Raw genomic sequence first — 12,350 nt, 5'->3', positions numbered from 1 at the left:
CTTCAGTATCTGAACAAGAATCCCATCATTTCAAATGTGTAAATAATGCACTATGTCAAACCACTAAATATCTCATTCAGTGTGGACGTTTAAGAAAATCTGAGTGAATTGTGTAAGTCCTGCTTGATGTTACAGTTGTGCACACAAACAGCCATGGGTGAAACTGGGCTGTTAGAAAGATTCTTATCAGATTCTGTAGCAGACTCAGTCTCGTAAGTAAAGTTGTTAACATCCAAACTGTTTAGCACATAGTGCCAACGCTTCAGGTCCAAAGGAGCTTCCATGCAGTCAAAGAAATAACAGTATCAGCAGTGAACTATGTGCTTCAACATCACATTCCACCTTATCTATTGACGGCACCCCTGTAGAATAAACTGTGGCCGCTTAGAACAATTTCCTTAACATCACCACGGAGGTTTTTGCTAAACTAATTTTCTTCTTCTTTTTTTTTATCTCACCTGCTTCTCTGTATTCATACCATTTCATAGGCTGAATGACATGTGAATGATAGTTACATCTACAAGCAGTGTGTGATCAGTCTTACAGCAAAACGGAATTAGGCTACTGGTTAACAGTACAGGAGGCTTGCTTTAGATCATAATCAACATCTTTTAATGGAATTACATGCTGGTCAATAAAGGGGCAAGGTCACCACGTGTAGGTGTTGACTTTGTGTTTTGCGTCACCCTCCTCCAACTGACCATGCTTATAAAGAGGAACACACATGAGGCTCAAAGGAACTTGATTTTTTTTTCTCCTCTGAGACGAAAAACAGGTATAATTTGTGCTTTTTTTCCACCATTAAAACGGAAAATGTGTTTTATCTGACTTTATTAAAAGTCGGATGCTGGCAATTTATAACAAAAAAAAAAAAAAAAAAAAAAAAAACTGTTTACCAGAAAGTAACTTGAGATTTTATCATTTTGTTTTGCTAAAAGTAATTACAACGGAGAAAAGCAGTCGGTCAGAACATAAACTATAGAGACGTTTTAGTTTTATTTCAGAACGTTTTTACAAAGGAGACGTAAATGTTGCTGTTTAGTCGTTGTAGTTGTGATGAATGGCAGCACTGTTTATTTATTTCTTTATTCATTAAGAAACACAGCTGCTTTTATCGTTGTGCCGCACACGTAAATCTTTGCGTCACAGTCAGAGCACGATATACCAATCTCCGTCTCTGTCCTTCCTCCTCAGTTATCCACAGCCAAGATGAGACTGTACCTTGCCGTTGCCATGCTGATGCTGGCTTTCGTGGCATACACAGGTAGGCTTTTTGTTGTTTAAACGAGTTTTTCTCTCTTTTATCTGCTTTCATATTGCGTACATTTCTAATCGTTTTCTTTAATTTTCTCTCTTGCCTCCAGAGGCTCAGGAGGAAACCGTCGAGCAGAGATTCGCCAAGTTTGGAGATCAGATGTCTGAGTTTGGCAGGACCCTGGCAGAGAAGGCCAAGAGCACCTTTCAAGACATCCAAACCAGCGATTTTATCACCAGCTCCAGGTAAGCGCGCTTGCAGAATGCGCATACATTCAGAGAGACATCCACATGCGTGCTTCGACACTAACGCGCGTATTTTTCTCCCTTCTTCAGGGACTGGTTCAGCCAGCAGTTGGAGAAGTTAAAGTCCAAGTAGACAAGTTCCTGTCCCCAGCCTGCGATCGGCCCTGTGCCCGCTGACCTCTTCGTTCTCCCCGACATGTTGGACGACTGAACCATTTCTCTGCACACCAACCACACTAAATGGACACATTGCCTTTTTGTGAAACGATTTTCCAGTTTAATATTTTTGGAGGAAAAAAAGTGCAATTACGACATCAATTTTTTTTTTTTTAAATTCCTTGTTACCATCAGTATTTCATGTAAGAAATAGAAGTTCTGTACAAGATAAAGGCGTCTGGAAGAGTCTGTTAAATATGTGTGATATAATTAAATAAACAGTTCTGGTCTGTAACAGCATTGCCTCAGTGTGTCATAAAATCCTGCAGTTCACTTCTGTAGTGACTGTTTTAAAATCTACAGATTTTAAAAAAACCTTCTGTGAAAACAGTTTTAACCTGCATGAGAGAGTTGATGTAGTTCTAACTGATGATATTATGCACAAGAAAGGATTTAAACAAAGGCCAAATTATTTTTTTAGACTTTTTTTTCTAGATTCTAAATTGATCCTAGTGTGAGTGTGAGTGGTTGGTTGACTCTGTGTTAGCCCTGCGACCTCTTGCCCGATGACAGCTGGGAGAGGCTCCAGCGACCCTAGTGAGGAGAAGCACACATTTATTTGATTTATTTATTTATTTTTTTTTTGCATGCACCACAAAAAGTACATTGAAAACTCAGCAAAAGCCTGTGATTATCAAACTGCAAAAAATACATCAAATTTAAATCAAAACTTTGTTGGAATTAGAATAAATCTCTGCTCATCTCAAACATAATGCATCATTTACACGAGTTTGTTTGCTATATTAGTGTAACACTGAATCCCTAATGCTGATATGGGGCCCTTATTTTTATAGCATTTAATAGCAGGCCAATAAAATATTAACTGAATGAACTCCACACAGATATGGACGGTCCAGGTACTTTGACCAAACAATTTATATCACTATTCACATCAAAAGAATGGGCGCTGCTTGTGACTCCTTTATCAAAACAGCATCAGCAACAGATGATCTCTGATTTGTGTCCAGAAGTGGTACCAAAGGAAAAATGCCATCCTAGATTTCTGGCATTTTGCAACCCCTGGGATAAAGTCACTGTTTATGATGAGTTAATGATCCACTAGTTGTCCCAGTTCACTGAAATCTGTTCCAGTGAAGAGAGCAAAGTGATGGAGGTCAGCACGTACAGAGGTCATCTGTTAGAGATGTCTGAAATTAACATGAAATCGGTTTTACTTTGAGGTAAAAGTAAATTTCTGCATATTCAGCATAGCAGAGCTGACATAACTGTGTAATTCCTTTCAGTTTCATGCGTATTTCTATGTGTGGTTAACTGATATTGCACGTATTTTTAGATAGATCTTACATTTTATTTTTCCTTGTGCTGTTTGTTTTTGCATGCAAGCAACTGTTGCATGACCCAAGTGGCCCCTCAATAAAGTATTTCTTTTATCTACTGAAGTTGAAGAGTCACTGTACATTGGTTTTGTTTCAGCTGTTGCATTTAAAATGAAATTGTCTTACCGAAACTGAGTTCAGAAAAAAAATAAGTTAAATTTTGTTGTGGTTTTAAATAGAAAAAAAATAAATAAATGCCTTCTCAATGTTATAACCTGCATCCTCTGAAATGATCACAAAGTTGAACCAGAAACTATGAAACTTTTACAGCTATTACTGCAAAATTGAACATTATAATCTTTTTAAGGTTAATTTCACAGCTGTTGTATTAGATCATATTACTTTTAGCGAAGGGTTTTCATTATTTTTTCCCCTCCATTGTAACATACACGCTTTTTCTAAGGGTTGCATTCATTTCACGGACACACACACACACACACACACACACACACACAAAACACACACACACACACACACACACACACACACACACACACACACACACACACACACACACACACACACACACACACACACACAGGTTTCACCATGTAGCACAGTCCAGATGTTTTAAACCCAAACAGGACAAACAGGCTCTTCATCCAGTCTGTTTAGACAGCTGTGAGATTTGATTTGATCTGTAAGTGCAGTGAAGTTAAGAAATCTAATCTCTCCATTCATCGTTTTTTCCTAACAGAACAAGCAGCACGAACAGAGCCAGGCTACTCACTGACTGATTAAATTGATTTTTTTGGTGGACTCTGCCCACAGAAATGCTTCGCTTCGCTGAAACTGTTTATCTATTTGAACCCCCAGCCCTCACCCAGCAGTCTTTACCAAAACCCATATCTCTGCTGCTAGAACAGAGACTTTGACTGGTCTGTACACATATCACCCAGCAAATGGGGGGAGATATCTGAACCAAAGGGCATTTGGCAAGTTAGTGAACTGTGCTAATGTTGATCTTGAAAGGATATCAAGAGTTCAGGATCTGCAGGGTAAAAATCTCATCTTTGACAAATGAAACCAGGTGTCCCCTAAAGTTCCATGTCTCTCCATGTCTCTTATGAATACATCGAGTTGAAGAACACTTGACATGTGTTTAGATGCAGACAAGTGCATATGTCTTTGGAATTCATGTCAAATATTATTGTTCTCTTAAATAAAGGAACGGTGTGAGAAAGAGAAAGTGCATCCAAACTTTGTTTGTTTTAATCCAGACCTGTTTTGCTGTGACTCTGACTTTTTGGTCAATAAAATGATGAAGTAAGAATGATCATCCGATCAGGACCAATGTACACGCTCTTGCGGTCACCAAAGACAAATAAAGTGGCTTCGATAACACTCGTTTCATTCAACTTCTGCTGAGCAGAGCAACAGGAAATGGTAAAAATACTTTTTGTCTCTCTCTTCTCTCTGTGTTGCGATGTTAATGAACTTGTGGCCAAATTTTAGTTTGAAGTCTGTAGTTTGATTAGATTAGACTTACATTTATTACAATATAGGAAGTTGCTATTTTGGCACCTGTCTTGAACTGCAAGTTGAAGTTTAGTATTAAACTAACGGTATTACAGCAAACAAACCAATAACGGTTCCTCTTTCCGGCAGATGCATATTAAACCCTTTGTTCTGAGTCTCCTCTTACTAATGCAAGGTATGTTGTACATATTGAGTATCAAGTCTTGACTCTATGTTACTGACAAGCATTTCTCTGCAGCATGTGGACCACTTTTGGCCCAGACAGCGACCCCAACAGAGCCTGACTCTCCAGGGATACTGCAGAAGCTGGCAGAGAAGGCCAGGTAGCTTAACAGACACTGCTGATGATCTGCATGCCACTCATTAATAAAAACAAAAGTGGACCTCTTTTTAAATGATTGCAGTTGTCACACTGTTTGATATTGACATGCAGCCCTTAATCTCGTAGGGCAGCCAGAACGAGATTCCGCGATTTGGGGGATCTGGCTCTAGGCTTCGCTGGTGCTTTCTATGAAGATCACATCCAACCAGTGACTGACAGCTATGCTCAATGGGCCTCTGATGTCAAAAGCTCTGTGTGGGAGAAGATCCAGATAACCATTGACGACTACACACCGTTTAAAGGAACAAGTCCAACCGAGCCCCCTCCTCTAAACTGAAGAAACACATCAAGTCTGAATATTTCATTTGATTGATTGTAAAACACAGAATGAATCAAACTAATTCACAATAAAGCGCCATGACACACCTCCTTTTGCCTATGAAGTGCTTAGTATCAGCACTCACTAAGTATCAGTGCTTAGTGAGTGCAGCCTGTCTTGAAACAAAGCAGTAAATATTAAAAACAGTATCATCGATATACTGTTATGTGATTTGAATGTAAATTCATCAATATGAATGATTTTTTTTTCTTTTGTAGCAAAACTTATAGCCTTCATTCAATAATATCTTTTTATTACGGTTGGGCCATTAAACCTTATTTGTTCTCAGACATCAAAATTCAAAGTAGACAGATGGACTAAGAAGAGTAAAAAATGTATTAAATCTAATTTCTGAATAGGAGGAATGTAAAAGAAAACTCCATGAAAACAAGAACTAAAGTGAGCATTCACTTTTTGAGTGTGAGGGTGAAAGGTGGATGCAACTATCCCAGGAAACACTGCTCAGGGTTTAGCACACTGTGTCTAGACGGGGTTGACTGACCTGCTGACCATTTGACACCAATCTCCCTCTGACAGACAGCAAAAAGTGCTGATGAGCGTTAAATAATCTAATCAACAGCAGTTTTTATTGCAGCAGAGGTAAGCCCATGTGCTACTTTAAAATATGAATTTTTTTTTTGCCATATGATATGTGACTATCAATCATGCACACTAACATTTTGCAAATGCACAACGACTTCTGCAGTATCAGTGGGGCTCCCAGTGCATCCCTAAACTTACATTTCTGGAACGTTGCATAACCACAAAGTCATATTTCCACACACTGTATTTAAAGAATATCATGTACACTGGACTTTGTTTAGGTGCACGCGTGTGAGTGCATGTGTATGCAAGAAAGTGTGTAGGTGTGTTTATGCTCATCAGATGACGTTTGTTTGCAGTCCCCCCCTATATCATCGTGTCCAGATGTGAGCTCCGAGTTACAGACAACTCACTATCAGGGAAGACTGTCACTTCTTGGATCTGTACATCCAACACAGCAGCAGGTAATCGCTCTTCTTAATGCAGCAGGCTATGCAACTTCTCTACTAATATTACTTGTGAATAGATATCATTAAAAACATCTTTTGCTGAAAGCAGTGGGGTACTTTTCATTTTGCGTCCAATGTCTGCAGTTTAATGAGCTTGTTTGTCATCTCCAGAGGTTAAAATGTAGAAAAAAGTTTCAGCGAATGTAATGTCTAATAATTTTCTTTTTTTCTTTTTTTTCTCTTTTGTTTCAGAGATGAACGCAAAATATGTCCTGGCTCTGGTCCTGACTCTGCAGGGTAAGGAAACCTATCAGTGCATTCTGATTAGCTGCAGTGTATGCATTTGAGTTTTATTAATGACTCCGTGACTAAAACAGACATTTCTATACAAAGCACAGATGGACATTTGAGACTTTTTCAGATTATCTGCATTTGCTAGTATAAGCATGATTCAAATGATTTTTGTCTTGTTGATGTTTAATGCACTTGTATGACACCGTTTTATTTCTGCTTTTATTTCTTGGGGCTGGCATGCAACACATTTAAATAATGTTAGACATAAAAGTTGCTTTGACAGCTCTTCCAGTGTAAGACATAGCTTATATTATTTATCAATGTGACCTATGCTGGTCGGTTTATTTTGATTTTATTTCTACATAACGGGTTCCAAAATAACAACTTTAATTCTCATTATTTTATTCCAGTCTCCATGAGCCTGTGTGATCTTCCTGCACCATCACAGGAACTTGTAGACAAATATGAAGCAATGAAAGCTGTCTTCTACAAGAGACTCCTGACCGCTTATACCAAGATACAGGCTGCCGCCACTCCTTTGGTGGAGTCTGTTGGCGAAAGTGACCGCGGACAGGCTGCCAGGGAATTCGTCGGAGATCTGCAGTCTAGGCCTGAGCTCCAAGCTGTTGTCAAGGTTGCCAGGTGAGTGGAGACCGTAACGCTTCATCGTCAGTTACATGGAAAGAAAACCCTTTATCAACTGTTTTTGATAAAGCTGGACACCAAGCACAAATTCGCTGTGAAATATTACAAACATATGCCTACATCTGACAAATTCTCTTCTAAATATGATGCATCATTTTATCATGGAGATATATTTAACCTTCAATGTTCTCTCCTTTGTGCAGCGGTCTGGGTACAGAGGCAGGTCCCATGGTGGACAGAGCCCGTACATCATTGCTGAGCCTGTACGAACAGTACCTGCGCCCCTACTATGGCGACGGTCTGAGCAAAGCCATTGACCAGGTCAAGGTCGTCCTGGACGAAGTGCTGCCCGCTGAGTAAAGATCACCAACTTGAACGAACCGCCTTTCAGCAGCCTGTAATAGATGGTAGCTTTTAGAAACTACACCAGTTTAGTCTAAGAAGAGCAATGCACATTGCAAACACAATTCTTTGACTCTTTTTAAAATCATCCTCTTTTGCCAAATCGTGCAGAGTCAAAAGCGTGGCAACATCAACTATGCAAATTGTGCATGTACAGTATTTTGTGTTTGATACACTAACAGAAGTCTGTGTGTGACTGTGTAAGAATGTGTGTGAGTGTGTTCAATAAAATGAACTGAAAACTATTTGAAGGGTGCTACTTCATTAAGAGACTGGGGGTTTATTTTCACAGTATAACGATGCTTATTGGTGTATATCAGGACAAAGGGGTTACACACATTAACACCATCATTACTGCATTCATTCAGTTAAACTTTATAGAGCTGTTTATCAATATGAAGGGATTTGTAAAATAGGACAACACATTGATAAAATAAAATGTAAAGGAAAGCTTTACACTTGATAGCCCGAACATGGCTATTAAGTATATTTTTTTTTTATATTTGTTTCCAAGAAAAATCAAAATGAACAAACTCACATTGTATACTCCCCAAATTCACTCATATGAATACAAAACCACAAAAAGATTATTACTTCTAAATGAATTATACGCTAGAAGTGAAGGTGCTTAATGCAGCTTCTCCTCTGAAACAGTTTGAATTATAGCTCATTGAGTTCAGTCAATGAATGATGCCATTTTTTCCTTCACTTCTTCAGCTTTTCAGGCATGCTATTTAAAAAGCCTCTCTTTTTTTTAACATTTTCATTAATTCAAGGAGAAAATATCATTACTGAATAATAACAGTGCTCATGACATGAACACAAAGGATTGGAATGACAGCTTAATGGGTTATCATGACATCCACATTATGTTCTCCTTAGTTACAGTGACAACTCAGCCACCACAGTGTTAAATCTGTTGGATTTAATCAAAACTTCAAGCTATCTGACGGTTTGAACCTCACTGCCGCCCACAGCTGTACTCAAACTGACCTGACTTCTCAGGTCACAAGCAACATGACACGCGAGGCCGGATCACACGATCGGCCGCGATGTTTACTCAGCCCTCAATCAACATGTAGCATTACGGAGAAAAAGACCTCAAACAGTTCCGAGCTAAACCAACAGTGCCTTTTGTGTCAATTAATGGAGAGCACACATCGCTGAGAATGGAACGGCAAATAATATATGAATATAGAAAATATGTTTTTAAGTAAATGATAAAGAGGATAAAGAGAGCTGGAGTTATTACAAATTGTTAGCATTTTCCTCTGGGTTTTAAGGATAAAAAGTGTGAAGTCTGACTTGCATGAAAAGACAAAAAAAAAAACAGCACTTATTAGCCAGAACCTGGCCAAAGCATCAGCCTCGAGGCTAAAAAAAGGAAGAATTACATAAATGTGAGCAAACAAAAGTCAAATGAGGACAACACAAGTCATAAATACAACACAATCAAAATGCCTGCACTTTGAACTTCCAGTTTAAATGAAAATAAACCCCTTTCTGATTAAGAACGGAAAGGTTAGTAAATGGACAAAGGAAGGGGGGTTATCTGTTTTTCCCAGACTCCAAGGAAAATTTCCGATGAACATTTGTACAGGGTCTTTTAATTGTGCCACAATCAATGGTATCTAGATGGCCTAAATATTTCACAACTGGAATCAGCCAGATGACGTGTTCAACACACTCTAGACTTAGGACTATCGTAACGGGACAGTTGTTGTGTGGCATAAACACATCAGCCTCGTTATGCAAGTAACAAGAGACCAGTTATGGAGGACGCAGGCAGGATCAGGTGTAAGGATATGCCGCATTAAATACCATACAAGTGACCTAATCAGTGGAAAAGAATTGATGTAGCACATTCAAAATTAGGGTCACACGCCTGGAGAAATGTTTTTAGATGGTGCCATGATTTCAAGTCAAATCTATCAAAAGACAGTGGACTTATAGTGAAGTCGTCTTTATATAAAATCCCTGTGTTCTCGTAGTCACAATGGCCACTTTATCAAGAGACAATGACACACCACCACCAGACAGCAGAACAAGTTTATCTCCCACACAGTGCACTTTGGCTCTATGAGCGTCAAGTCAACACATTTACACTCCTATATAAACAGGCTGTGCCGGCGGTGCCTCTTACTCTTTTTTTTCCGTTTTCTTTCACAGTCATTTCTGGAGGCGAATACAGTGAGTACTGACACAAACTTTTGCTGCATTTACTGAATGGATTTGAGTCTTCGGGGGAAAAAGCCTCAGAGATAAAAACCTCTTGGGAAGACATAGGCTTTAGGTAAAAGGTCACTCTAATAATTTCAGGTTATTCGAGTGACAAGAATCATGCATCAGTAGCTAATAGCCCACAAACACATCTGCCTTCCATGAGCGGGGGAACTATATGACAATGTCTCACCCTAGTGGATAGAGGGAGGTAAGTTTTCAGTTACTAATTATTCTCTCTCTGTTCCCAGATTCACACCATGAATAAGCTGCTGGTTGTTACTGTGCTTGTTGCACTTCTTGCTCTTAGTAAGTATCTGTATTCTCAGATGATAACCCATCAATTTAATAACAGATGTTTACAAGGATAATGAAAATTAAACAGAACTGTTTTGTTTCCCCGCTAATATATAATTTGCAGTTTTTGCTAAGATACGGAGAAAAACTCAGACTAAATGCACTTTAATACCTCTATTTAATGTTTGCATTGTAACTTGTGTAAAAGTCTTGAATTAAGGTCAATAAAGAAAATGAAACCATAGTATTGAAATAACTGAATAATGTGAGTTTGATCGTCAGTGTTTGTGTTTTATCGCACACATGGAAGGCATGTAAATGGATTCTGTTGAGGCGCACGTAGAAGGTAGCAGATTCCTCTGACCTGTTTCTGTGCAGACGCTGAAAGCTTCCGCGTGTTGAGGGAGACCGTGGAGGAACCGGGGACTCTGGCTAAAGTCACAGGTACCTTGAGGTCCTACTATGACAGCGCCCTCAGCACTGCCAGCGGATATCTGGATAGCATCAAGGGCATGAAGCTGGAGGAAAAGGCAAAGTAAGAGATTTTAAATGCAGACTCATTAATGTGTTGGAGGGGAAAAAAAGGAATTTGTATTTTGAACTCTTACCTTTTTCTGTGTTGACTGCAGGAATTTTTACACTGATACTACCACCGTTGTGAGCACCTACGCCGGCATCATGCAGGACCAGCTTTACCACATTGTGTACCCCCAGAATTAAAAATAAATAAACTTTTCTCATGGCATAGAAACCTCCACACAAACATCATCTGACATTAGGAACTTTTCCACATCTCAACACACTCAGACTTTAAAACCTCCAACGGCATCTTCAGAAACATGAGACACGCTGCTCTTTGTTGGGCCACTGCACAACCACCTGATGGAGACTGTGAAGCTTTGAGAAGACAACTGAATGACACAACTTGGGAAAGGAGCACAGATCAGATCTCAGAGTTAAAAACAATCAGAGATAAAAATGATGCAAAAAATGTAATGGTGTAATGATACGTGATTATCTAACACCACCTACTGGTGTTTTCATTTTCTCACAGTTGACTCTAATGGCAATCCCATCTCCAAATGCAAATAAATATTTGTGATATCTTAAAATAAAATATTTATGCTAAAACATGGTGCAACCTTGTGTATTTGATATTGCAAACCATGCGTGCTGCTCCTGTCTGTTCGTGTAAAACCTGTGTGTCCTTTCTGCTTACTGATGCAAAGCGTTCAACGTCTGTATGAATCTGAAATGAGACACAAGACTTTTATGAGCTGAGGCAGCACCAGAACAGGGGCTTCTGCTGCAATTAATAATGGATGAAAAGGAACAACATGTAATATCTGAGCTCAGAGAAACTGACAGAGGCAAGTAAACAACACAGACTGCAACGTTTGTTTGATAGATTCTGACAACCAGTGATGCAAGTGTGTGATTTTTTTTAATTAATGCATAAACCTACAACATGCAGCCTCTTCTGAAGCTACAACCAAAACAACAACAAAAGAGATTTGCTTTCAAGCGTCATCTTGTGTAGTTGCCATTGCACCAGGGAGCCACAGGACAAACTACACATTATGTGAACTGGAATTAAACCGACAAATACTTGTTATAGAGTGTCAGGTGCAAAGTTTGGTGTCTGGACTGGGAAGAACTCTGTTTTGGATTCGTTTTGTCAAGGGCCAAAATGCAATTTGATTTAGCTTGTTTAATTTAATCTCTCAAAAACTGAGAGCGAGGTCTGCTCCAGGTCACTGTTTGCAAATTTGGTTTTCAATTTTAATTGGATGTTTTTGACATGTAGCACCCACCTAGACCAGACCAGACACCCCCACCCCATAGCAATGACACTCCTTGATGGCAGCAGCCATCCCCAGCACGATGCACAGACACACACAAAAACAGTTTAGGAACAACTCAAACTCAAACATGAAGAACAGCCCGAACTGATCAAGTATCTGTGTGGGATGATCCACAGAGGCCCCTCCCCTCAACCCATAGAACCAAAAGGCCCCTCTAACAACATCCTGTCTGAATGACTGAATATTTACTTTATACAGATCTTGTCAGAGCTCTGATGACCAGAATATTAATGAGAAAATTAATATTAATGAGGTACACTCCCACCTGCTGATGAATCCAACATTTTCAGGAGTCATGGTCAAAATGTAAAAGTAGCAGCGCTGCATTCTGTGTCTCTCACGATTAGCTTACATTTCTGCTAAGTGCTTTCTCTTGTAAAGAGGTCAGTGATAGTTGTTCCC

General features: G+C 39.2%; 4 protein-coding genes across 5 annotated transcripts; all 4 read left to right on the top strand.

The window, feature by feature from the left end:
- Window positions 1–688: 688 nt before the first annotated feature.
- apoc1 (apolipoprotein C-I) lies at window positions 689–1,951 on the top strand. Its single transcript, XM_047598777.1, has 4 exons — window positions 689–775; window positions 1,195–1,264; window positions 1,365–1,500; window positions 1,591–1,951. The coding sequence occupies exons 2-4, from the start codon at window positions 1,210–1,212 to the stop codon at window positions 1,631–1,633; spliced, it is 234 nt and encodes a 77-aa protein (XP_047454733.1). The 5' UTR covers window positions 689–775; window positions 1,195–1,209; the 3' UTR covers window positions 1,634–1,951.
- Window positions 1,952–4,345: 2,394 nt separating this feature from the next.
- Window positions 4,346–5,284, top strand: apoc4 (apolipoprotein C-IV). The gene is made up of 4 exons (XM_047599088.1): window positions 4,346–4,439; window positions 4,662–4,707; window positions 4,771–4,855; window positions 4,981–5,284. The coding sequence occupies exons 1-4, from the start codon at window positions 4,437–4,439 to the stop codon at window positions 5,189–5,191; spliced, it is 345 nt and encodes a 114-aa protein (XP_047455044.1). The 5' UTR covers window positions 4,346–4,436; the 3' UTR covers window positions 5,192–5,284.
- Window positions 5,285–6,120: 836 nt separating this feature from the next.
- On the top strand, window positions 6,121–7,811 carry apoa2 (apolipoprotein A-II). Its single transcript, XM_047599791.1, has 4 exons — window positions 6,121–6,240; window positions 6,478–6,522; window positions 6,930–7,161; window positions 7,368–7,811. The coding sequence occupies exons 2-4, from the start codon at window positions 6,480–6,482 to the stop codon at window positions 7,522–7,524; spliced, it is 432 nt and encodes a 143-aa protein (XP_047455747.1). The 5' UTR covers window positions 6,121–6,240; window positions 6,478–6,479; the 3' UTR covers window positions 7,525–7,811.
- A 1,819-nt stretch (window positions 7,812–9,630) lies between these two features.
- On the top strand, window positions 9,631–11,214 carry apoc2 (apolipoprotein C-II). 2 transcript variants are annotated; one of them, XM_047598813.1, is made up of 4 exons: window positions 9,631–9,756; window positions 10,038–10,095; window positions 10,462–10,618; window positions 10,713–11,214. In XM_047598813.1, the coding sequence occupies exons 1-4, from the start codon at window positions 9,646–9,648 to the stop codon at window positions 10,801–10,803; spliced, it is 417 nt and encodes a 138-aa protein (XP_047454769.1). In that variant the 5' UTR covers window positions 9,631–9,645; the 3' UTR covers window positions 10,804–11,214. The 2 variants fall into 2 exon arrangements, with proteins under 2 accessions (XP_047454769.1, XP_047454770.1); XM_047598814.1 differs by lacking the exon at window positions 9,631–9,756 and adding an exon at window positions 9,779–9,859.
- The last annotated feature ends 1,136 nt before the right edge of the window (window positions 11,215–12,350 follow it).

The sequence above is a fragment of the Mugil cephalus genome, chromosome 11 (genome assembly GCF_022458985.1).
Source record: "Mugil cephalus isolate CIBA_MC_2020 chromosome 11, CIBA_Mcephalus_1.1, whole genome shotgun sequence".
Lineage (NCBI taxonomy): Eukaryota > Metazoa > Chordata > Actinopteri > Mugiliformes > Mugilidae > Mugil > Mugil cephalus.
Note: the sequence above shows the minus strand (reverse complement) of the source record. Positions and strands in the feature narration are given on the sequence as shown.